General features: G+C 38.7%; 1 protein-coding gene across 1 annotated transcript in view; it reads right to left on the minus strand.

Annotated features, from left to right (window-relative positions):
• Positions 1-27,643, minus strand: part of lrp5 (low density lipoprotein receptor-related protein 5) — a 90,992-nt gene that overhangs the window by 58,688 nt on the left and 4,661 nt on the right. The window contains exons 2-4 of the mRNA XM_051689667.1: positions 11,202-11,402; positions 10,680-10,899; positions 1,196-1,393 (exon numbers count right to left, since the gene is read on the minus strand). Coding sequence (XP_051545627.1) covers positions 1,196-1,393; positions 10,680-10,899; positions 11,202-11,402 — 619 coding nt within the window. The remainder of the gene's footprint in view (positions 1-1,195; positions 1,394-10,679; positions 10,900-11,201; positions 11,403-27,643) is intronic.

Genomic DNA, 27,643 nt, shown 5'->3' on the forward strand with positions numbered 1-27,643 from the left:
GAAAATATAATCGCTTGAGCATAAAAAAAGAACACTTTGGAAAGAAACTTTCTAAGGCCATGTCTACACTTAATACATTTTCATTTGAAAATTCCATTTTCAGATTCCCACTGTTATGGTTTTGTGGTAAAGAATGTGGTAATGAAGATTTTATATAATGTCCAAAGCACAATTTAAAAAACATTATTTTTTTTCTTTGGAAACTCTTGTACATTGCAATGAAGCTAATTTCAGTTAAGAACTAATTATTATAATAAATATCTTTATATACTCATTTTGTAACTGTGAGATATTTAGTTAAAACTGGCTTATGGGTTTTTCATTCCCTGCATTACATAGCATTCTTTTTCAATTCAGGTCAAGCAGACCTCATGGAAAACATAGACAAAGTGAATGCACAAAACTGCAAATTCTTACCAATGGAAGATGCACCACGTCTGGTCAGGCTGTATGCTGACCGTGCAAATCCCAACATAGGAGAGGGTCTGACATACCTTTCTTTATTGAAGTTGCTATGAAATCCAACATACACAAAAGGAAATGTAACCCTTTGGCTTGGGGGCACGAATCATAAGCATAATGCCAGGCAGGATCGGATTACAGTGGTATATGGCGCTGGGGTCATCTCGAGTTTAGAGTGAGAGGAAGTTGAGAGGGGGTTTTGAGCTGGGCCTACATGCAGGGTGTGTTTACACTGGAGCCAGCCGAATCTCAACGGTTTGGATTGGGCCACAAAAGTCATACCATTATAGGTATGTGCAAAACGACACATTTTCACAATCAACTCGTTGGTGGGTTGTCTAAATAATTAGTTGACTAACTGGTCTTGAAGACCACCTCAATAATTAGTCTGGTTTTGGGTTCACCTGACCCTGAGCAGACCTGTTTCTTAAGGGGCGTTCACAGAAGTTCATATGAAATCTTGATAAACTAGTCAACCTTACTAAACGTCTTGTCGGTTGCTGGCCATCGTGACCCATTCCTCTACAATTTGGCCTTTGCCCAGATTGTAAAGGGAATGAAATACAAGGATTCTCAAAGCCGTGGGTTTCTGATCATACCAAGAGCTTCGAGCTGTGGTGCTCATGTGGGAGACTTAATTTCCAGTCCACTCTGAACTGTCTCATCTTGAATACAGGGATATGTATGACGAAAGGGTAAGACATGGAATAAGAGGAAGTATGAGCAAACTGACCGAGCAGTCCCGTCCAAGTTGGCTCTGTGGATGAAGCTGAGTTTGGCGTCCGCCCAATAGAGTTTCTGCTCCTCGAGATCGATGGTCAATCCATTCGGCCAATAGATTTGCTTCTGCACAATGATTTGCCGACTGCTGCCATCCATGCCTGCCCTTTCTATTCTTGGCTCCTCCCCCCAGTCTGTCCAATACATGTACCTGAGGAAAAAGGTTAGGTTTCAATCATTTGGTTTAGTGGTCGACAGATATGTTTTTTTTTTGGCAGCCTATTCCAATATCGATATCTGAAGAACAGGGTGGCTGACAGCCAGTACAAAACTGATTTAATAATACAATTTATGTTAGTAATTACAAATAAGATGTACACAGTATTTATTCAGAATTCAATACAAACACTTGAAAACAATATACGTGCATTATTAATTGACAAGATGGTCAGTAGAATTTGGAAATGAGACTAGGTGGAATGGCCAATTCTGTTTATCAGCCAATCAGACACAGTTACGGTTCGAATGCGATAATCTCAAAACTCATCGACCTGGCCGATATATCGTCACTGATCACTAATCTGGTTCCCATAAGCTGACTGGAAACAACAAAGCGCATGGTTTGAATATACAGATGTTCAAGAGGTGCAACATGCAAACAATAACAGAGACAACATCACTCATGCACAGCGCGATACAAAGATTTTTTTTTGGGGGGGGGGGGATTTTTCCCCTTTTTCTCCCAATTTGGAATGCCCAATGCGCTCTAAGTCCTCGTGGTCGCATAGTGATTCGCCTCAGTCCGGGTGGCGGAGGATGAATCCCAGTTGCCTCCGCGTCTGAGACAGTCAACCCGCGCATCTTATCACGTGGCTTGTTGAGCGCGTTGCCACGGAGACATAGCGCGTGTGGAGGCTTCACGCCATCCACCGCAGCAACCACGCTCAATTCACCATGCGCCACACCGAGAACAAACCACATTATAGCGACCACGAGGAGGTTACCCCATGTGACTCTACCCTCCCTAGCAACCGGGCCAATTTGGTTGCTTAGGAGACCTGGCTGGAGTCACTCAGCACGCCCTGGGATTCGAACTAGCGAACTAGCGAACTCCAGGGGTGGTAGCCAGCGTATTTTACCACTGAGCTACAAAGATTAAAACAGTTTACTTATTGACTGGGAAGGTGCTCAAGGTTAGGCAACATGTATTTGGAGTTAGATTCAACAACAGCTGACCATTTTAAGAGCCACACTTAAAAAAAAAAAAAAAGCTGCATCAGTGCTATATTTGCTTAAAACACTTTATATGCGAGACAAACATAATGCGCCACCCAAACCCAATCACACCCACACAAACTCTAATTTTATCATGGTACATAACAGAAATCTTCTTCGCTGGCGAAAAGCCAACCTTTTTTTACATCTTCAGAAAATAACAGAAGTCACGTCAATTTGTGTGGAAAGTAACAGATCCTAAAATAGGCATTTTAAAAAAAGGATATTAGTGGTAAGAGAGCATTCATCTCTAAAACTGTCACTGGTAAAGACATATCTACTCTCCTTAATAGATGGTTTAAAATTGAATAATGGATAACATAATAGTTGTATTGTATTGTGAAAACTGTCATATATTGTTTCATTTGGGGACGTCAAAGTACCAGAGCAAAGACGAAAAAAAAAGTAACATTACCAGTCTTGAGTTTGTTCCACCGATACTGCAGAAAATCTGTAAGTGCTGTAAAGGCCTCAATATACTTCTAGAGAAGTTCTTATTCGTTCTTTGTTCAGAGGTAAAAAGTTCTAAACAGCCATGCTGTCAGAAGTGTTCAGAAGTACATTTAAATATGAGGACGCTACATGTAAAATCTAAACTAATGTGACATTAAAATATGTTATCAATGAGAAGAATTCACATGAGGTCAGTAAAAGAAGCTGTTTTAACCACTCGATGATGATTTAAAGTAAAATATATATACAGTAAATAAAAAAAAAATGGTCTGTTTACATTTTGAATTCATGGCGCTAATGCGCCAACACGTGGCCATAATACGCGCCGATTACACTCTGTTTTTGTCATTTATGATGACACTGATACTGCTGCAAAGATCAGTGTATAAACGTGTTAATGTGCAAAATAAAGACAAAAGAATGATGATAGGCTTACTTTGGGCAGATGTGTGAATACTTTCGCTGAAGATGGAACATGAGTGAATAGGCACTTGAGAGTATTTGAGTAGATTTGATTCCTTTTGTAGAAATCGCATCGTACAGATGTAGGTAAATTTGCACCAGCTCGCTAATATCTCTGCATGCCAGTGTGTTCTTGTTGACTGATTTTGACTGACTGAACAAGATAAACAGAATGAGTTGCTGTTGGTGTCAAGGTAGGTGGAGCTCCAGGTCACAACTACCGATGATGTGGACCAACGGCAGTAAAGAGGAGTTAAGCAGTCGGTTAGAAATTTTCCTAAAAATCGCCCAGGCGAGATGTTACGAACGACCAAAACAAACGCAAAAACACAGTCTTTTTGGCCAGATTTAAATGACGTCACACCCATTCGTTCTTCGGTTTCATATTAAGTATATTTGGTCCTAAACTCTATTTGAATATGCACAGATAAACTGTGACGAAAAATATTTATTAGGGATGCACCGACATTTTTTGGGCGAAAACCGAAAATTTTACTTATAAAATATTCGGCTGAAAATTTTCTAGAAATTTCAGTGCATCCCTAAAAAATATTTTTTGTGAGAAAAAATACTGTTTCTTTAAAATCCTGTAACAGAAACACTTACATATAGAAACAGCATTGTTTATGTTGCACATTAAAATCCACATACCCAGAAGTGAAGTGATTGCTCTCTTGGATATTAGCGCATTAATGAAGAGTGTTTTTCAGTGATCTGATATTGTGTGTCGTGGTCGTTACGGTTATGGTAATGTAGTTATGACATTAAAGAAGCATAAAAGCAGCATTAAAGTAGTCCATATGACTCATGCATTGATGTGAATCGCAAAGGATGCGTTTAATAAATAAATATACTGTTTGCATGAACAGCACGCATCAGTGAATAAGTGTTGCTCTGTTGTTGACACACATTCATCGCACGCAGACGAACGGCTCGTAAAGCACAGCTGTTTTTAGTGCAGCTCATAGTTCTGCCTGGAACATTCCATCAAAATACAAGCCAGAGGGTTTTAAAGTTTATTATTTACAACTGAAAATGTATTATTATGATTATTATTATTATTATTAGAGTTGGCTTCATTTTCACTGAAGATTTTCACTGGAATTAATGTTAATTTTGCTGCTGCATTATCCAGTAGAGTAGTTAACAATTTTTTGAATAGGCTACACATAGTTTTATGTAATTCTTTTCTGTCTACTTTATTTTAGAATGAAATTTATAGTTATAGAAAAAGTGGTTTTCGATGCATCCCTGATAATAACATTAAGAATTACATTTTCCAAATAAAGTCTAATGTAAAATAAAATTTTTCAGTTTTTGGCCCAGTATGTGTAGAAAGATTCGGTTTCGGACTAGAATTTTCATTTCGGTGCATCACTAATATTTCTGTGCATATATAATAAAACTGCATATTATGAAAGTTTTCATTTTCTGCCTTTGTTAACCCCATTGTTAATTAGGAGAGTGCAACCAATAGAGTTTGAAATAAAAGTCACAAACAAACATATTCATAATTTATTACAGGAGTGTTCTCAATAATTAGACGCGATTAGTTTTTGCTGTGAAATTGGTGGGATTGGTATCTACTTCTGAAATTTTCGTGTTTCTGTCCTCCTGTTGTGTATATCTTGATGCTGTATTCGTAAACAAGGTCCACTAAAACTAAACTGCACCTCATCATTGGTTTATAAAATTACGAATTTGGTATTCCATTTAAAAAGGAATTGACTGATCAGTAAGTCTTTAGATAGCAATAAAGCCAATCAAGGAGGATTTCATCACAATTTGAAGAGACAACCTTGCAATGTTGAACAATGTTAAACAACAATGTCTACAACCATAAATACTGCAGTAGTTTGGGTTGTTTACGCCTTCCTTAAATGGGAACAATATCCTGTTCATGTTGTGTACAGGGTTGTGTGTGCGAATGTAGCCATTTGTGTAAGTCATGTACAGCTTATTAGGGGTCCAAGCACCGAAGGTGCAGGAACCCTATTGTATTTGTTCCGATTTTCTTATTATAATTTCTTTTCTGCCCTAAAAGAGTCTGGCTGTCAGAGACCGTAAGTCATAGAGATTCCAAGCTTGGCAGGATGGTTCCTAATCCTCCCCCCAACTACTCAGGCATACAGACACACATCCTTCAGACACTATGTGGCGCTATTGTGAACAAAACAAACAAGAAGTCACATTTTGGGCCATAAATCTTGAACAAAATTATTTTTTCCTCTGATTCCTTGCATCACGAAGAGTTTTACCCCCTGACAGAATTCTGCTCCGCCCCTTTGTTTTCCCGCTATTTTGGATTGTTTGAAAAAGTCCCAATATGAAAAGTTATCAAAGGAATTTTGAAATTCTGATTTATCCTCAAACGGTATGCCAAAACGTTCGTAGTGGGCGTGTCAATTTTACTAAAATGGTTATAACTTTTCAAAAGGATTGAGGTATTATCACCAAATTTGGTAAACGTATGTATGGGCTAATGCTGAGGTCACACAAAAAAATATTGCACACCTTTGCCTCTTGGTGGCGCTATAATAATTAAAATTGGTCCGATCGACTTGAAATTTTGCATGCACTGTCTTTGTCCAAGGTGCCATCAAGGTCTATGAGCACAGTCGCATATCTTTAAAAATATGGCCGCCATCGACCAATCAGCTTTCAGCAGCTTTTATATAAGGTTAAATAAGGCCGATCGGAACTATACTTGGTATGCCTATTTGTCTCTTGGCCCAAGAGGTCTATGCAAAATTTGACAAAAATTGGCCACCTGGAGGCACTATTTATTTATAACCAAACCAGTGCAGAAACAATTCTCTGGAGTTCCAAAATGAAAAGTTATCAAAGGAATTGTAAAATTGTAATTTATCTTCAAACGGTATGACAAAACATTCATAATGGGTGTGGCCACTTTTACTAAAACTCTTGAACAGATTGAGATATCACCAAATTTGGTACACTTACACCTGTGCCTCTTGGTGGTGCTATAATAGTTAAAAACAAAAATGGCTCTAACTATGGAACTTTTGGTCCTATTGACTTGAAATTTTGCATGCAGTTTATTTGTCCAAGGTGTCAACAAGGCCTATGAGGACAGTTGCATATTTTGAAAAACATGGCTGCCATCGACCAATCAGCTTTCAGCAGCTTTTATATAGTCAATTTGTATAATTTGGCATCCACTGGATAATTTGTCAATTCTGATTATTTTGGTTATTTCTTCACATGTGCTTGGACCCCGATGATTACCGCTTGCGGCTATATTTATTATTAATTGTTTGTGTTGCAACATGACATAGCACACTTTGGAAAATTACATTATAATTACACCATCCACTTATCCATCAAATGTGTCAAAATACCAGCCAGTTATTTAATCAACATTACAAACAGCAAACCAATTCACAGCACTTAAATTTAGCCAATGAGGAAAGAGAGAAAAGGGGGGGAAGAAAATAAATAAAAAAAGAAAATTGACAAGCAGCAAAAACACTAACAAGAAAGCAGTCACTCGGTGAAGGCGTGATTACTTGTAACGTACAAGCTACGACACAGAGCGTATCGCCGACGGAAACACTTATCAAACCTCATGCCAGCAGGGAGACCAAGCATGAAAACCCAACCACCCCTTCCTCCCCTGAGATGCTTCCTATTAGCCTGCCTGTGATTTCAACGCTTGGGTTGCATTTTTTCACAATTAGGAACCTTAGCATTACGCTGCTTCATGAAGGCTGACAGAACAAAGAGATGGAAGAGCAACAGTTTGGCTGTGTTGAAATTAAAACTGGACAGCAACAGAAGGTTGTAACAAGGATAATAGCTGTTTGAAATGTCACTCTTTAAAGGCAGTTGAAAAAAAAAAACTCTGTAGTGACAAACATATTCACACACAACTTTAACAATTTGTGATATTAGCTTAGGAAACACATAAGGTCAGTGAAACATTTTGGGAATGCCACTGCATAAAATGGCTACTATTTGTTTTCACAGCCAGTCATTTTGCTGACAGGCTTTAGCTTTGTCATTTCAGAATGACCAGAGCAACATTGAGCTGCTATGCGATGATATTTTTTGATGCATATCTGTATTCCTTTATAATTTCTATAGGAATTTATTTGGTAAATGCTTTTCCATATTAGTTTATGCGCATGTCTTCTTACCGAATAAAAAATGTGTCCACCACAAGCGAGCGTATACGTTTTTGTGCACATTTTAAAGATTACATTTACATTTTGGTGTTTTCATCCAGCAGTTTTTATTCAATAACCCAAAATTTGCATTACAATACGTTGATAGAAACCCAGCTAGTTAGAATGTAGTACTTCCACCACCATTTAACAAATTGTACCAAATTTAAAGAAATTTTTCGTCCACAATCAGCAAGAAAAGAAAACTGCAGATTCTGTGTGAAAACTGTCCTTGTTTCTTCAGTTTCTGTTGAAATAACTCTTAAGCAATTATGCAAGAGTAAAATTTTGTCCATCTGGGGAAAAGTTCAGGAGACAGAGTGGCTTGACAGTGCAAGAAAATAAATGAAGCAAGGTCTGGCTTTGTGGGTGCTACAAAAACCAGCTATCACATTAAAGAAACACTCATCTAAACTAGCACTGATCCATCCATTGTTTGTTGCAATGTTGTTTGTGTTATATGAAGACATAAACCTGATGCTTGGCCACGCAACTAAGAATATCAAAATGGGCTTGTGATTGGAGCCACCCAATGTGTCTACGGTCAAAAGAGGAGTTGGTGGATTCTACAGAAGGCGTCAGAACGTCTCCCGACTTTAAATACCAGGTACATCTGCACTATATAACTCCAAAAAATGTCAGATATTTGGATGTGCCGTGTCTCTGGCAATAAAAACTGAATTTTTTGGGGGTCATATTTTCAATTCGAGCAGGGTCAGCAAACTTAACACGGCAATAAATAAAAAACAGCCGTTCTTTTCATCTGATGGTAATTAATCTTTTTACTCCTCTCAACCCTCTTTTTGAGAATGTGAAAACAATGAACGTGTCTTGAGAACAGACAAACATAATTCAGGGGCCCCTGCATGCGGTTGTTCTCGCTCTCAGGGGGTTGTAAAAAGCAGGGCCTCCCCTTTCTCTGATCTGAAGCAGAAGCCCCGACAGAGGTCTTGGATCTCCACAGTAAATCTCAACTCAAAGCTTTCAGGTGATGAAACTATAGGAAAATAAAAGGCATGATGCAATTTTTCAAGTAGTAGCTCAACAAAAAATTTAAATTTTGGAGATAACATTCTGCCTCACATCTCCTTTTGTGTTCCATGGAAAAAAGTCAGTCAGTCAGGTTTGGAACAACAAGGCGGATAAGTGATGATAGAATTTCCATTTTGGGTGAACTATCCCTTTAACTACTGGTATGTCTTCTTGAAAATGCCACACATTAACTTCTAATTTTTAATGGCTTTGTAATGGGATCTTTATGTGTTGGAAAAGGGGTCTCTTACCCCGAAATTCCCAAGAAAACGCAAAGGGGTAACGAACTTCATGAAACAGGCAGCTAATGTTTTGAAAAACGCAAGTGGAATGGATGTGTTTCTTTAGGCGAAAGGCCAGGAAAAGTGTCTGGCTCCATTTTTAATGTCTTCATCATACACTGTACAAAGTGAAATGCGTTCTGTGAAAAATGTCCCAGCTCTGGAGTCCCATAAAGATGGAGTAAGCTAAAACCCTTGTGCGTACACAGCAAAGTGGACGATAAAAATGCGAAAAGCATTCAGCAGCAGTACATTTATTTTTTTTAAAGACCCCATGAAATCAGAAATTGGAATATTGTGGCTTTTAGTCCATTGATGCCTTTCATCTGCTTTGAGGTCATCTATATACTATGGCGCTCCTAAAAAGTTGATTAAATGTATTTTTATTTTTATAAAAATACAAAAATATATTATATAAATAATATAATATTTTTATTATATGTATTATTATTTTATAAATATTATTGTTATTATTACTTATATTTATATTACATTATATTATATATATATATTTTTTTTTTTTTTATTATTATTTTTATTTTTTATTATTGTACCTTGACTTCGTGCCTAACACATGGCCTTGAGGTACACCAGAGGAGTCATGCAGGATCTATACACCACAGAACAACAGGAAACAGCCCTCAACTGAATGCTACGTTGCATCCCAATCTTCCTTTAAGGGGGAAGTTCTAATGGTCTATAAATAAACAACCAGGCTATGCATTAATGAACGCAGGGGGTCAAGGGTGGATGGACACATGCAAAGACCACCCAATGAATGGGGGATGGGGAAAAAGTAGAAGAGAGGAGGAAATGAGAGAACAAGAGAGAGGAGACATTGGGTCTCATATGCGTCCACACTATTTGCGCATAAAAATCATGATTTATCTGTTAGTTCGCACTTAAATTTTGTTCTAAATTTAAAACAACATTTAAACCGGGGCCTGGGTAGCTCAGTGGTAAAATACGCTGGCTACCACCCCTGGAGTTCGCTAGTTCACTAGTTCGAATCCCTGGGCGTGCTGAGTGACTCCAGCCAGGTCTCCTAAGCAACCAAATTGGCCCGGTTGCTAGGGAGGGTAGAGTCACATGGGGTAACCTCCTCGTGGTCGCTATAATGTGGTTTGTTCTCGGTGGGGCGCATGGTGAATTGAGCGTGGTTGCCGCGGTGGATGGCGTGAAGCCTCCACATGCGCTATGTCTCCGCTCAACAAGCCACGTGATAAGATGCGCAGGTTGACTGTCTCAGACGTGGAGGCAACTGGGATTCGTCCTCTGCCACCCGGACTGAGGCGAATCACTATGCGACCACGAGGACTTAGAGCGCATTGGGAATTGGGCATTCCAAATTGGGAGAAAAAGGGGTAAATTCCCCCACCAAAAAAAACATTTAAACCAACTCAAACTACATGTATACAAAAATCACAGACTCCTGATGGCCTGACTAATATGTTGTTGTTTGAAAATGTTGTCTTTGTTTTCCAAAGTATGCAGTACTAGAAAGAGTTTTCAAAAGTTTTGTGCAAGAAAACACCGTTCCAATATGGATGAGAGATGTAAACAGCAGAAATGATGTGTTTTCAACTGAAAATGTATTAGTGAGAACATGGCCTTGGAAAGGCCAAGCACTCCATCATTTACAATAATCTGGATTCATCAACAATAGAAGAAAAGTAAGACATTTACATGTTTACGCAACTACTGTATTGTGAATCTGGATTTTGTGCAAGAACCTTTTCTGCGCACATAAGTAAGAACACTTGTACACAATAATTAGTAAATGGGAAACGATGAATCAGGGACTCACCTATGGGCAGGGTTGAGTGCAATTGCCCTGGGTTGGTCAAGATCTTGCCAGAAGAGCACTTTGCGAGAGGTACCGTCCAGGTTGGCCACTTCAATGCGGTTCGTTTCAGAGTCAGTCCAGTAGAGTTTGCGCCCGAGCCAATCGCAGGCTAAGCCATCAGGGGAATCCAGACCTGATACCACCACTGTCTGCCCTTTGCCCAGTGTGGCATCCTTAATAGCTGAAAGACAAGACCTCCATTCAGTTCCACAACTGTATTAACAGTTAAAGCATTCCTCAAATGCTTCACTCTGCCTCCAGATAATGATAAAGATTTTTGCTGTGCTATTGCAAACTTCTAAAATATGTTTAAAGAAACATATCACCCATAACAGGCCATTATTTCAATTGTTGCTTACAATATTAAAATTTCTGTTTTATAAAACATCAGAAATGATCTTCAAACTTGATAGCCCATGAAAGCACATTCTTTACCCATACAATATTTCCTAGCCAAAAATAAAACTAAAATACTGATCTTACAGATAGAAGAGAGGTTGTAGTGGGTCTGTTTAATGGCCTCTTCACTGACGTCAGTCCAAAATATCAGTCCCTCTGAGAAAAGGAAGTCAACCGCTGCAGCGTCCTCCAGATCACTGACGACCACGGCAGACTCCGACCGGCCTGCCTCTGCATCCACCAGTCGGACATCTCGCCGGTTTGCAAAGAGCAGCAAGGGAGAACCTGCCGATTAGAACAACCATTAGAGAAGTTCAGAAAAGAAGAAAGCCTTTTGGTTATATTTGATATATTGTATATCTCAATATTTATGTGCAACTGAATGTGTTAGTGGACACATTTCTTAGGGATACATGGACTCTAAAGCACAGCCCTACAATAAGAAAACTGCAAAATACACAACAAAGAAATAGGAGGTATATAATAAGAGATGCTTCAACATAGGTAACAGCACTGCTTACGCACATCCTGGGAACAGAATGATGCGCTTCAATAGCCGCTTTTCCACTATCAGACAAGTGCGAGCCAGGGCTATCAACTGCTCAGCCGGGGCCAAAAACCTCGGATCTCGAGCCGCGAGACCAAAATCGATCTGCATTCCCACCATCGGGCCAATAGCATAGCAGCATTGCCCTAAAACCCACACTTAATACACCACCCTGGTGCCAACATCACATATCCCACCCATTTCACAAGCAAGAGAGAAACTCAAGCTGAGATATCAGACTCTGGAAACTAGCTAGCCATCAAAATGAACACAGAATTGTACTGTGCCTGCAATTTTTTTTTTTTTTTTTTCAGAACCTGTATCGTTGTGAGTTGGATATCTTGCTTAACAAGTTCGATGACAATATACTTCTTCATTCAGCAGGTGCCCAAATATTCAAAAGAGCCTTGATTTCATCTACTGACCAGTACAGATGATTCTCCATTCTCTGCTGATCTGTTGAGTTAAGATGTAGTGGTAGACCGATATATCGCAGAGGACGATAAATTGGCAGATGTTCTGAATGTTTTAATTATCAGCGTCGGCCGATACATTTTCCCATTTGGCCGATTTGTTTCTTGAGGGCGCCAAGAATCGCCTGCTTGAATGTGAAGCGACTGAGACATATAAACGACCTGTCACGTTTTGTTATGTTGTTACATGCTATCGTGTTACTACAATAATAGACGGGTGTGCAAAACAGTGTCATTTAAACGGTCCACATATTAGAGCCACGGCAGATGCGTTTGAGCTCATAATGTTAAAGTGCTCACCTGTTTCATTCTCCCTCTCTCTCCTCAACAGTTCCCTGTAACTTTTAACTGTCTTGTCTAATGATAAAAAGGCAAATATCAATAAAACTAATATCCTAGAGTCTTTTATACCATCTTGGCTCTAAATGACCTGTAAACGTGAAAACACAACTTTTTTCAATTATTTTGACCTGCAGAATATTTTAATAGTTCTGAGGTGATTAAAAAGTATTTTGAGAGGAGTCGCATGGCACCATGCGAGAGTCGGACGTGTGAGCAGTGAGCTCTGCACACTTTAATTATTTTTGTGTCATAAACAGGTGAGATTCGATACACTGTTTCATAACTGTTCTGTGAGGTCAATATGTCAAAGAATTCAAAATCCTCCCTGACCAGTATTATGATTGGCAGGTAGATTATTTTAAGGGGATGAAAGTCAGATGGGGCTCCCTAATTTCCGGAGTGGTGGGCGGAGATGGGGAGGATGGGGGCTTTTGAGGAGATGTCGAGCAGAGGGCTGGGGGTTCGAGATTTGTTTGCTAGGAAATGGGGCAGGTATTTGGTGTTTTTGGGGGACTCTCAGGGAGGGGCTGTGGAGAGAGAGGTTTAGTTTTAATTATACATGATTATTATATTATTTTTTTTGTGTGTGTGTATTCTATTTTGTGACCACAGGGGTGTTCGATTGGGGATGGGGTGGGGCTGGTGATTGGGGAGGGGTAATAGTGGGGGTTAAATGTTGTGTTTTTTCTTTCTTATATATTTGAGTCAATAAAAAAATGCTAATTGAAAAGAAAAAAAAAATTATTCAAAATCCTCGGGCTCTGGAGACATTAAAAGACACTTACGTGCTCAAGCTGATACCCCTGACAAGGCCGCAAACCAGGGACTCAATTTGGACAGAACGGCGGGACAAATTCAGCGTCAACTGTCCAGCATGTCGGTGATGCTGACGAAGGTCGTAGCGGACTTGGAGGATCTTGCTGTAATATGTCAATCGATCACTTCCATGGAGACGAAATTCACCGAGTTGGTTACAAGAATCGGGGACATCGAGAAACGGATCGATTATCTGGAATCATCGGAGAGGGAATTAGCTGCTAACCCGCTAGCAACCCAGGCAGATTTGCAGCGCATCTGAGAAAAGTTGGAAGACCTTGAGATTCGTAATCAGCGAAACAACATTCGAATTGTTGGAATTCCTGAGTATGAAGAAGGCCGAGATATGGTGAAATTCCTAGACGAGCTCTTCCCGAGTCTGCTCGACATAACAGGCCATAAGCTGGAAATCGAGCAAGCTCACAGGGTCCCAGCTCGGAGATCCGCGGAGGGAGACAGGCCCCGATCAATTCTGGCCAACTTTTTGAGATCATCAGATAAAGATCTCGTGTTACGTGAGGAGTAAAGGAAGGCTTTCTTGGAAGAACCACAAAATTTTCTTGTTCCCAGACTTTGCGAATTCGACAAGAGAGAATCGTGTTCGATTCAAGGAATGCAAGAAACTCTTACATCAACAGAAGATCGCTTTTGTGCTGATGTTTCCGGCCAAACTGAGAATAGATACTAAGGTCGCAAAGTATTTACATGCCCACAACAAGCGATGTCTTTCATAAAGTCATTGGAATGAGTAAGCCATGGTGTGATTCTCACGTTGCTCCCAAGTGAGCTTGATTAACTGAACATTCACTTGTCTGTCCGAGGAAGCTGGGCGCCTTTTTTTGTTTCTTTTTGTGATGGTTCCACCAAGTGGCTGGAGTCTGTTTTGTGGAATAACACTCCTTCAAAAAACTTTTGCATTATATGGAGACCAACTGGTCCTCGTTATCCTCTGTGGACGTGGCTTGGAAGGCACTTAAGGCGGTTCTTAGGGGTCGGATCATACAGTATGCCTCATTCATAAAAAAAATCCAAAGCACGAGAACTTGTGGAGTTGGAAGGGAATATTAAAAATGCAGAGGCAGAGCTGAAGCACCAAATGTCATCTGATGGCCTCAGAGAATTGACCAGATTGAAATACAGATATAATACTATTTTGTCGTGGAAGGTGGAGTTTTGGCTGTTCAGGGCAAGACAGTCATACTTTGAGTTGAGGGATAAAGCAGGGAAGCTTTTGGCTAAATATATAAAACAGACAGAGTCTTTTTCTACCATTCCCTTAGTGAAAACTGCTAGTGGTGAAATATTTACCTCGGCCATTAATATTAATAATGCTTTTAAAGGGGGCCTGGGTAGCTCAGCGAGTAAAGACGCTGGCTACCACCCCTGGAGTCACGAGATCGAATCCAGGGCATGCTTGGTGACTCCAGCCAGGTCTCCTAAGCAACCAAATTGGCCTGGTTGCTAGGGAGGGTAGAGTCACATGGGATAGCCTCCTCATGGTCGCTATAATGTGGTTTGCTTTTGGTGGGACACGTGGTGAGTGGTGCATGAGATGCCGCAGAGAATAGTGTCAAGCCTCCACACGCGCAACAAGCCCTTTGATAAGATGCGCGGATTGACGGTCTCAGATGCAGAGACAACTGAGATTCGTCCTCCGCCTCCCGGATTGAGGTGAGTCACTATGCCACCACGAGGACTTAGTGTGCATTGGGAATTCCAAATTGGGGAGAAAAAAAAATAAAAAATTATGCATTTAAAGAATTCTATCTTGATCTCTATAGTTCCACATCTTTGTCTACTGATGACGATATTACAAACTTTGTGGAACCATTAGATCTCCCTAAACTGACAACTGAGCAAAAAAATTCTCTTGATTCTGAAAAAAACTTGGAGGAGCTTTATGAGGTAATTAAGACCTTACCTACAAGCAAGGCTCCGGGGCCAGATGGTTTTGCAAATGAATTTTTTAGATCTTATGCTACAGAACTGGCTCTACTTTTGTTAGAAGATTATACGGAATCATTAAAGAATGTAAAGCTTCCGCCAACCATGACACAAGCCCGGATCAGTCTGATTCTTAAGAAGGACAAAGATCCAAGCGAGTGTAAGAGTTACCGTTCAATTTCTCTGATCCAGCTGGACATTAAAATTTTGTCAAAAATTTTGGCTAATCGATTAAGTAAAGTTACGACATCTCTTATACATATAGATCAGGTGGGGTTTAATCGGGCCGTAGCTCTTCTGATAACATTAGGCGTTTCATCAATATCTTGTGGTCAGTGGTGAATGATCAGACTCAGGTCGCTGCCATCTCACTTGACGCCGAAAAGGCGTTTGATATGGTAGAGTGGGATTATCTTTTTAAGGTTCTGGAAACATATGGGTTCAGAAATACTTTTATTGAATGGATTAAGTTAGTTTTTAGACACCCGGTAGCTGCGGTACAAACAAATTTATTAATTTCAGATTATTTTACTCTGGGTAGGGGCACCCGGCAGGGTTGCCCTCTTTCCTCATTATTGTTCTGTCTTGCCCTGGAACCATTAACAGCCGCGATAAGAAAGGAGGATGATTTTCCAGGGGTGATGGTGGGAGGTGTGGCGCATAAGCTTTTACTTTATGCAGATGATATTTTATTATTCACCTCTGACCCCATTAGATCTATGCCTTGCCTCCACACTATTATTAATTATTTCTCTAAGTTCTCAGGATACAGAGACAATTGGTCTAAATCCGAAGCTTTGGCTATGACAGCATACTGCCCAGTAACGGCTTTTCTACCGGGTGCCTTTGGCCCAAACAGGGCATTAAGTATTTGGGCATTTTATTCCCAGCAAATTTGTGTGATTTAGTTAGAGTTAATTTTGACCCTTTAATAAAAAGGTTTTCGAGTAATGGGAGTAGGTGGGCTTCAGTACATTTATCTATGATTGGGAATGTTAATGTTATTTTCAAATACCTGCTACAGTCTCTCCCTGTAGATGTCCCCTCTCTTACTTCAAGCAATTTGATAACAATGCGAAGAGCTTTATTTGGAATGTAAACGTCCCAGATTACATTTCAACAAGTTACATAGGCCGATTAACAAAGGTAGGCTAGGCCTACCCAAGAATTTGTTTTATTATTATGCATTCGGTCTCAGACATTTGGCTCACTGGCCGCTTCCACCTGAGAGAGCCCCTCCCTGGTTTTGTATTGAACAGGAAGTTCTTGCCCCAATTTTGCCATTGCAAAGCCTTTCTATTAAACTAACCAGAGAAGTTGAGTCACACCCCGTTATCTAGCATTTTGACAAAAGTGTCCAGTGTGTTTAATTCGGACATTTATTTAAATGTAGCCCCAAGCATATGGCTGAACCCAAAATTGTGCATTAATAAGTCCCCTTTCTGTTTGGTCAGAGTGGATTGTGAGGGGGGTTACTACACTTGGTGACTTAAATGAGAGTGGAGTGTTGAGATCATTTGAAAATGTGGTTCAACATTTTAAGATTCCTAGATCTCAGTTCTTTAGGCATTTACAATTGGTTTGATCCTGTATTTTTTTAGAAAATGTGATTGTTAATGCACGTCATCCATGGTTGCTGGACTACTGTGTACTGTTATTTCCTTATTCCTAATATATTAATTTCTTCATGTGCAAATAATTACTCAAATTTGATGACTAAACAGAAGTCAGAAGAAACTGCTATCTACCATTTAAAATACATTTTTATATATTTATTTTATATTATTATTATTATAAGTTAAAGTTTAGCGTGAATACAGTGAATAGAGTAAATATAGTGCTAAATAAGAGTTTATTCATTATTTAGCAATTTTATGTTTATGTTATTTACTATATTAAACTGTGTGATATATCTGCATTGTAACGGCCTATCTGCCAACCTGCTCTCTGGATATCGGCATCGGCCATTAAAAAAACCATATCGGTCCATCACTAGTTAGATGGTAGCTACAGTAGATATGAAAGATTGGAAAATGAGTATCTTGGTGCTGAAACCTCTGACCTGACTCAGCGAAACTCCGCTTTTGACATTGACCCCGCCTCAATCCCACTTGGCCTTCTTTGGCCCAAGGGTAAATGGCAAGAGTTTTTTATTCTAAAACAGTTTATTAAAGCAATCTTTTGTAATTAACGCCCCACCATAAAGAATTGCCAACAAACTCCATAAAAACACTGTTCTTTAATCTGTCCATGAACCTGTGGATTATGCATAATAATGGGAACATTGCTTACAGCAGGCGATTTAAAGTCCAATAACGACTAAAATTCAAATGTATTGAATTATACTTTAAATAATGAGGATGATTTAAGATGCAACTTCTCAAAGTTTACCATGCTGGTGCATACGCGACTACTCCACACACTGCCAGCATGCTTAAACATTCCAAAAAGTTGCATCTCTCAAGTCATCCCTTTAAAAGGGACAGCTAAATATATTAAACTCAGTAGTTTGTAGCTGTATGAATAGAGGATCATCCAGCCCCATTTGTAGTATATGTACCTTTATATGACTTCTGTTCTATATGACATGTTTTACATCCATCCTAGTATCCTAGTCCCAGACTTTCGAATAGTCAGGAAGATGCAAAACATTGTTATATTCTCAAATTATGACTCTGCATTACTGTTACGAAAGAACTTGTCCTGTCAAGTTGTTTAGGAAAAAATGCATTTGCAATAATGCAAAAAATGTGTCTGTCTGCAGCAATCCTGGCGCACAGGCTCTAAATAATCTGTGTTTATCATGTACACATCGCAATAAATGAGAGGCACATGTGAAGCTCTCTAGAGAATGAATGGCGGAGAAAACAACAGAAATGTCTGCCCTTCGTTTTGGCACTTAGATGTCTCCACGGGGACCGCCAGTTGGCACCTTGGACCCATCCACATGTGCCAGCAAGTGCCAATCACATCATAGTCAATAACTGTCAGGGGGAAACAGGTGGGGGGAGGACATCCTATGAGGTCATCAAAGGCAGACACAAGGCTGACACAATGACTATGGAGAGAGTGCTGAGGGCCGGGGCGCTTGCTGTGGTTAACCAGCATACCGCCTTACTAAGAACCATGTCACCATCGACAAGCAACTGCGGGTTCGTGCTGTATGACTGACGTTTCAGTGGAATCCCTATCCATAGCTGTGATGCTTTTAATAATAAGATTTTAAAATGTTGAATGTAAAACTCAGAAAGAGAATTTAAAGGTTTTGTTCAGATCTCTAACCCAAGGTATGAGCAAGAGCAATAGTGATGCTTGCCTTAGCAAACACTAATCAAATGCAAGTTGTGAAATTTCAAGAGTCCTCCTAAAGTGCCATTTTCCATCGCATGATCTCAGCTTTCTGCCCAGGCTCCACTAAGGAAGCAGTCTTACGAGACCAAACAGAGCATGAGATGTGATTTGGTGTTATCTCAAAGTAAACACCGCAGCAATTTTTGGCTTAAGGATTGTTTTATCAGCAACCACCAGGAAGAAAAAACAGCTTGCAAGAGCCTTTCAGAGATCCTCAATGGAAAAGTGAGACTAGTAGGGAACAACCACAAATCTCCTAAATTTGAGAGTCATCACAATATGTGCACAACTTTAATTTCATCTTCTGAATTCAATGGGCAACCTGGATAATGCAAAAAGGCCTTTTGCCTTGTGATGGACCAGTTTCTTTAAAGTCTCGGAAAGTATTAAGTCTTTTTCGCACAATTCCATGAATGCTTGCTATGGAACATCACTGTTAACATTGTAAATACTTAAGAATAGGGATTTTAACAAAGCTCTAATCCTAAATATTAAACTTTGGCACTTTACTCATCCTGCATTATTTTGAATTTGTCAAATTTGGGATGAAATTAATTTATAAATGCACAATTAATCAAAATAAAATTGTGATATGTCCTAATGTGATGATTTAACCACAAAAAGCTTTGATTTACAGTCTGCATGAGCTGTGTGCTTCAACAGTAAGTGAATGTGAGAAGCCACTGCTTATATACGGACCACATCATTTACATCACGTGTGCCCTGCATTTGTATTAATGACAAAGAGCAGAGCACTTTATTCACTGTGAAGCATGCAGCACATGCAGACTATATATTATATAATTACACTGGAGGCCAAAAGTTTGGAAAAAATGTACAGATTTTGCTCTTATGGAAAGACACTTTTATTCACCAAAGTGGCATTCAACTGATCACAATGTGTAGTCAGGACATTAATAAAGTGGAAAAATTACTATTACAATTTGAAAAAAAAAATTCAGAACTTCATAAACTACTTCAAAGAGTTCTCACCAAAAAATCCTCCACTTGCAGCAATGACAGCTTTGCAGATTCTTGGCATTCTAGCTGTCAGTTTGTCCAGATACTCAGGTGACATTTCACCCCACACTTCCTGTAGCACTTGCCATAGATGTGGCTGTCTTGTCGGGCACTTCTCAAGCACCTTACAGTCTAGCTGATCCCACAAAAGCTCAATGGGGTTAAGATCTATAACACTCTTTTCCAATTATCTGTTATCCAATGTCTGTGTTTCTTTGCCCACTCTAACCTTTTCTTTTTGTTTTTCTGTTTCAAAAGTGGCTTTTTCTTTGCAATTCTTGCAAAGGCCTGCACCCCTGAGTCTTCTCTTTACTGTTGTACATGAAACTGGTGTTGAGCGGGTAGAATTCAATGAAGCTGTCAGCTGAGGACATGTGAGGTGTCTATTTCTCAAACTAGAGACTCTGATGTACTTATCCTCTTGTTTAGTTGTACATCTGGGCCTTCCACATCTATTTCTGTCCTTGTTAGAGCCAGTTGTCCTTTGTCTTTGAAGACTGTAGTGTACACCTTTGTATGAAATCTTCAGTTTTTTGGCAATTTCAAGCATTGTATAGCCTTCATTCCTCAAAACAATGATTGACTGATGAGTTTCTAGAGGAAGCTGTTTATTTTTTACCATTTTTGACCTAATATTGACCTTAAGACATGCCAGTCTATTGCATACTGTGGCAAATCAAAAACAAACACAAAGACAATGTTAAGCTTCATTTAATGAACCAAACAGCTTTCATCTGTGTCTGATATATTGGCAAGTGATTTTCTAGTACCAAATTAGCAATTTAGCATGATTACTAAAGGATAAGGTGTTAGAGTGATGACTGCTGGAAATGGTGCCTGTCTAGATTTGATCAAAAATGACTTTTTTCAAAGTGATGGTGCTGTTTTTTTACATCAGTAATGTCCTGACTATACTTTGTGATCAGTTGAATGCCACTTTGGAGAATTAAAGTACCAATTTCCTTCCGAAACAGCAAAATCTGTACATTAGTCCAAACTTTTGGCCGCCAGCCTTCTGCAGTTAATTTAGCACATTAGCCCATATAACGAACTGCTTTCTTGGAGGTGAGAAGTGATGCCATCAAAAACATCTGGTTTTCTGCCAAAAGCCAAAATAAAAGTTCAATTTAACTAGACATTTAAATTGTGATAAAAATACATTGCTTCTGTATATATAGTATATATTAGGGATGTGCCCGAAGCCGAATATCTTATTCGGAAAGGCACGAATAATGACTTCAAAACGAATAACGGATTAATCTTTATAATATAAAAAATATTCATATGACTGATTATTCAACATAGGCACAAGGATAAAGTGACATTTAAAATACATTAAAAAATTACAAAGAATTTATGAATCTGTGCAGCCAATATTTCTAAAGTGTAAACATTTTGAATGAAAATGCGCACATTGCAATTTCAGATCGGATGGGCGTAATCTTGACTCGACTGCGGTCTCTGTTACTTTTGCGCATCAGAAGCTTATCAAGTGTAACATTATACAATACACTTTCCACTTCTTGAAATGTCACACGATTCACACGGGATTCCCATCTTTGCATTTATAGCCTAAACGTGAGCATGATGTTAAATTCATGATCTGAAGTGATGATTTCACATCGGAGCCCATCTATCCGTCTTTTAAAATTGACCACATTTACGTCCACATCAGTGATTAAGGAAATTATCTGGTTAAGACTTTATTCCGAAAAAAATAAGTTAAAATGCTCCATAAAGGTTTAAATGCTCCATAGAGTATTCATCTATTAGGAATATTCCTCCTTATGTAAAACAAAATTTTCTTCTTTAAACTGTGCTACTTCTGGTAAGGCGCTATATAAATTTAACATTAATATTATTATTATTATTATTAACTAAATAATGGTGTCTTATCGTTAAAATTCTTGATAGATTTATGGGACTTTCACTTGTTTGTAGGCTATATTGATTTTATTTCTTTTATTGTTTGAATTTGAATTTCAATTTATTATTCACTGAAAAATCTGTGCTTGACATTTCACATTTTGCTTGACACCTCCTGCCTTCAAAATAATGTTGTTATACATGCACAGACAAACGAAAATTATTTTTAATGCCAATATTAATATCAGAAATACCAGGAGAAACCACAGTTAACAACATATTCCACAGTTAATATAACCTACAAATTCAGCTTCATCTGTTAACAAAAAAAAAAGAATAAAATAATAGTTTCTTTTAAATAATAGTTGAATAATAATAATAATTAATATTATTATTATTATTAGGCTATTATTTTGAAAAGTCATATACAAGGCATATTTTATTAATAAAAACTATAAATGTTATAGTAACATTTAACAACGGCCATTTCATTTAGTTTTGACGCGCTTCCGGGTTTAAGCCCCACCCACACCCGGTTCAATCCGAATACAGATACAGAAAATTTTGTCATATGAACAGAAACAGATACAAATACAGATAATGGCTTCACTTCACAACCCTAGTATATATAATGTAATATTCAATGTAGTTGTAGTATTAGTAGGAATAATAATAATATATCAATAATAAATACATTATATTTAAACAATATCTCAAGCTATCACTGCTTTCAAAATTACTGTCATGCTCTACTGTGCAGCACTGTATTTGACCAAATAATAATAATAAAAATAATAATAATAAAACAAAAAAACTCACATTTTGTTTTGTGTAAGCATCAGTTTAGACCCTCTTCTTTTAATAAAAAACAAAAGTAACTGTTGTCTTTTCATTTGATTACAATTTTATGAATTAATTTAATTAGACTTTTTTTAATGATAAAATTTCATTCAACTTTAAAACCCGGAATTTAAAGAAAATAAAACGGAAACCACAGAATTTGGGAAAAAATAAAACAGAATTTGGGAAAAAATAAAACTGAATTCATAGAGTCCTAAATATGTCAAACTTGGTGACATTTCACGATTTACAGTTAATTCCGTTTTATTGACTGGATCCCGCGATTCCATCCATGTTTTCCACATCGTGGAAATCATAGGGCCCTAGAACCAAGCCCTAGGACCAGAATACCATAAAGACTTGGGTAGTAGGAATTTTGACTTGGGATGGTAAGCAACCACCAAGAATACCCTAGCAACAACATAACAATGTGCCAAAAACCACTCAGAACATCCATTGCAGCATGGCATGTAGTTGGGCATAGCCAATTTGTGCAAAGAGTTTCCAAGAGAAAAAATATAATTTATTACTGATGAACAAGTTTGAATGAGAGAGAAACTTTAAATGAACCGAAGAGAGGAGATTTATGCCAGATGCTCCATTTAAGCTAGTCAAGTAATTTAAAAATTAGCAAGTTCCTACTAAGAAAACACACAAGTGTATCTTTTAATCACACACAGCAATTTGGGAAGCATGATTTTATTAATGAAGCTCTCTATTGGGGGCCTGGGTAGCTCAGTGGTAAAGACGCTGGCTACCACCCCTGGAGTTCACTGGTTCGAATCCCAGGGCGTTCTGAGTGACTCCAGCTCCTAAGCAACCAAATTGGCCCGGTTGCTAGGGAGGGTAGAGTTACATGGGGTAACCTCTTTGTGATCGCTATAATGTGGTTCATTCTCGGTGGGGCACATGGTGAGTTGAGTGTGGTTGCTGCAGTGGATGGCATGAAGCCTCCACACGCGCTATGTCTCCGTGGCAACATGCTCAACAAGCCACATGATAAGATGCACAGGTTGACAATCTCAGACGCAGAGGCAACTGGGATTCGTCCTCAGCCACCCAGACTGAGGTGAATCACTACGCAACCATGAGGACTTAAAAGCACATTGGGAATTGGGCATTCCAAATTGGGAGAAAAAGAAAAAAAAAAAAAGAAAGAAGCTCTCTATTTTGGGTCATGTAGCTAATAAAACCTTGTCAGTGCCTAGAATGTGACTAGGTAGCTTTAAAATGCACTGAAACAACAAAATGAGGCAAATTCCATTTACAGACACCTTTACAGACTTTACGAGCTTCTATTGGGCATCACTTTCCTTAGTTGATGCAAACAAAAGCTTTTTCTTTTAAGTCCAAAAGAAATGTCCTACTTGGCAAGTATAAACACAACGTTAGCAGAATTTACAGTTTGTATACACTTCATACAAACACAGTATACAGACTACTAAACAGTGACTGAGGCGTCAAGTACACATGCTGTGGAAACGCAACAACAGATCCCAGACATCAAACAATAATCCCAGTCGTTGCTTCGCCTGGACCACAGATTGTTCCCTCAATCACTCTGTCACTTTGTCCACCTCTTTCACTCCTTTCTTTCAGCTTTCCAACAACATCAAAGACAGACGCACTCAAATCATTCTATAAAAGGAGATGCAGGACTATTCTTTCTTACTGTGGTGGAACACAAGAGATATTCAAGAGATATTCCATAATCCAAATAAAACTGCTGGATGGAAACACCAAGATGCGAATAAAATCTAAAAAATTTGCATAAAAAATGTATACGCTCACTTAAGATTTTTTTTTGTTGCATAAACTATGATGTAAACACGTTTACCGAATAAACTCCTATTGAAGTTATTAGGAATACAAGATGCGCATGAAAAAAGTCATATGCCTGAATAATACATTCATAACTGGACTAACCAGTGGACCAATCATCGCATCTGAAATGTTGCTCTGGTCATCCTGAAATAACGGTGTCCTGAAAATCCAAAGCCTGCAAAGAGTTTGCAGAGCACTTAAGTCGAATACAAACTTGTGTACAAACTGTGCTGAAGAGCAAGTTCATTGACACTTTTGAAAAATATATTATTGATCCGCACGACAAAGACATAATGGAGGAACGCATACACATGGTGCTCCCAGAACTCTATGACTCACTGTCGCTCCCAGACATGAGACAAGTTCCTCTAGAGTGTTTCGTCTGTGTGCTCTAAGCCACGAGTGTTTTATCAATAAGAGTCACAGTGGCTACAATTTCTCCGGAAGTGACGATTCTGTTCTTTTGAACACGTGGGTTGAAAACGCAGCTTTATTCGCTTATTACAATATTATTGTATTTCGTATAAAATAAATTCACAACTTTGAAAAATTTGAAAACATTGCTATAGAGAACCACTTGGTTCTTTTAGTAACTCTTATTATTAATTCTAAAGCCCAAAGCAAACTATGGTTTTGCCACGAACGCTTATCGTCTGCGTACAGTCGAATGCGAGCCTGTCAAAGTATACTTCATATGACAGTGTGCACATTCACAGGCAGTTGGCACATGCATGCTACGATTGCTATGATATACTGGAATATTTATCTTTAAGAGTTTAGAGCCATAAATATGTCATTATATTCATTCAGACTGCAGGTATCTCCTGATCTCCTCACACATTTCTCTTGACTTGCACATTCACTGTTGTTGTTTTCACATTCGCCTCATGTTTAACAGCGATTATATCTTCTTCTTGCGCTTCTCGTAATAGCAGCAGCTCATATGTGAGTGTTGCCACCTTGTGGCCCCACTAATTAGTACAAATAATTCAAGGCGCATGCGCATTCTGCGCCTTCAAAGACGTACAGTTAGAAAAATTCGGGCTGCTCGCGTTCAGGGCTTGAGCACTCTGTTGATGACGAAATTTGCATCACTATTACTATTGCTCATACTTAAGGTTAGAGATTTGAACAAACCCTAAACCTACAGTATTACACTTTGGCGCATAACTCGTACTCCGCCCTTTGTAGTATGGACATGTATAACACTTCAAATTAGATGTAATAGATGTAATATTACTTTTTTAAAGGCCAAAGTACAGGTTCACGTGCCGCTACATCAAAAAATCTCACGGACATTAAGTGAGTTGACATTTATTGAAATCAAACCAACAAGAAAACCTTGTTTACATGACATTTGAAATCATCAGCTTATTCTCTGCTTTTGATGTCAAAATGTAAACAGGCATGTGCACAACACCGGTGTACATTAGATAACGGGATTATTTGCAATAGCTATACATTTCATTCAAAAACCGTAATTGCAACACATGCATACATTTGCAAGTAAACAGGACTTTGGATATTTAACTGCAGAATGGTCCACCAGAGCCTCTGGCCGGCCTGAGAGGACTCCGACACCTCCTTCCCCAGCGAGCACAGAGCAGTGGGGATTAAACAGATAACCTAGTCTCAACAGCTGCACTGTTTTATGAGATCACACAGACCTCTGCAGCCCAAATGTGCAAGAAATAAAAAACAGATAACAACCACGACCGGCCCACCAGCACAATCTCCTACCCAAACAAGCTTACGCACTGCATGGTTTTTAATACGGAGTCTTGAGTTATGAGAACACGTTAGATGGAAGATAGCTAGCCTATATTTAAAGATGATAAGATTCACTTTTTAGGCTAAGGGACTGGACTTGAACCTACAATAAATATCTTAGAGCCATACTATTTTTTATTGTTAGGAACAGAAACTCAATCCAAAGCTAGAAGAGTTCTGAAAGGTGCTTCTGCAAGTTCACAACTTGGACACAAATCTTGCTCACAGCACACTTCATGAGGTCCACCATGGGAAAGAAAGGGAAAACAGATGAGCTCTAGCAACTTTGTAATGGTTTTAGAGGCAACATGCCAGAGATCTAAAGGACAAAAGTAAAGCAAGCCTTGTTTCAATGAACATTGGAACACTGCGCCTTACTAGAAGAAACAAAATCAGTCAAAGTCCAGCAATAAATTTCAGCCCCAGCGTGAAGATCACTAATCTCCGTAAACAGACATCCCTAGAAGAACTCATTTCCACTCTATAACCAAGCACCCATTTGACCTGAGAACTTCCGTTCTTCTCTGACTTTTGTAGTGCCAGGAGGGGGAGTTGAAAGCACCTGGGCCCACTGGGCTCCTCCTTTATAGAGGAAGAGCACAAAGCAACAGCTGAGGAGTCTGAGCTTGTCACCAGAATGAACAGTCCTCAGAAGGGATGGGCATAAAGGAGGGTAGAGGTCTACAAACATGTGAGGAGTCCTGAAAGATGGGTAAAAGAGCTTCAAATGAAAGCCTTCTCAGCTCATCTTGAAATTCTCTATCTCTGTGTCTCTCTTTCTTACAGTCTCCATTTACATACCTATGTCTGATTACAATCAAAACAAGCCACTCACTTCCTCCAAACCTTATCAGTAGTAGACCATACAATAATGTGGTGAGATTGCGTGAAAGAAAATATGCAACTACGCAAATGTGAATTGTATTTAAAAACAAACAAAAGACCAGAAGTGAACCCAGTGTAATTCTTATATACGATAAATCACATCCACACTAATGTTTTTGTTTTTTTTACGCATTAGTTTCACTAGGTTTATGCTTCTTATCCACACTAAAACTTTTTCTTCCACCAAAAATGGAGCATACTTAGGAAAATGATGTTAGGACATTTAAAAAAGTTTTCAAATGAAAATTAAAGGTTAACACACATTTCAAGTTTGCAATTTCTGCACCTCGAGAGCCACGAAACGGAATTAAAAAAAAATCGACTTTTCAAACACGTTTTTTTTTTTTTTTTCAAACACTCCCGCCATCTTCCATTGGTTGGCCAAACAGATAGTCCATGCCCAAAGACTGATAGCACGAATGGTTTACTTATAGTTGTCTCCGGGACAAAGTCTTTAAACGTCGAAAAAAATTACACACTTCACACTCAAATTCTTATTTGATTTTAAGGTTAAACACTTTTAAAAGTTGTGCGAGGACATAAATCAAGGCGCATAGTAAACATACATGGAACTAAATCTGATGTTTTACAATAAAACAAACACAAAAGTCCTGCAAGGTGACACTGACCCACAGAATTATGGAAAGGACTGCATAGAAGACTTTACATTTCCTTCACTTTTCCTCAAAGAATGCTTTTATTCAAATGCAAACTTGTTTAATTGTCTTGCAGAGTGAATGACAATCGCATCAAAAGTTTACAGTTGTTTTGTTATGCTAAATTTCAACTAGGGATGCACCGATCCGATACCTGGATTGGTATCAGCTCCTATTACTGAGGTTTTTAAA

This window comes from Myxocyprinus asiaticus, chromosome 46 (assembly GCF_019703515.2).
Source record: "Myxocyprinus asiaticus isolate MX2 ecotype Aquarium Trade chromosome 46, UBuf_Myxa_2, whole genome shotgun sequence".
Classification (NCBI taxonomy): Eukaryota; Metazoa; Chordata; class Actinopteri; order Cypriniformes; family Catostomidae; genus Myxocyprinus; species Myxocyprinus asiaticus.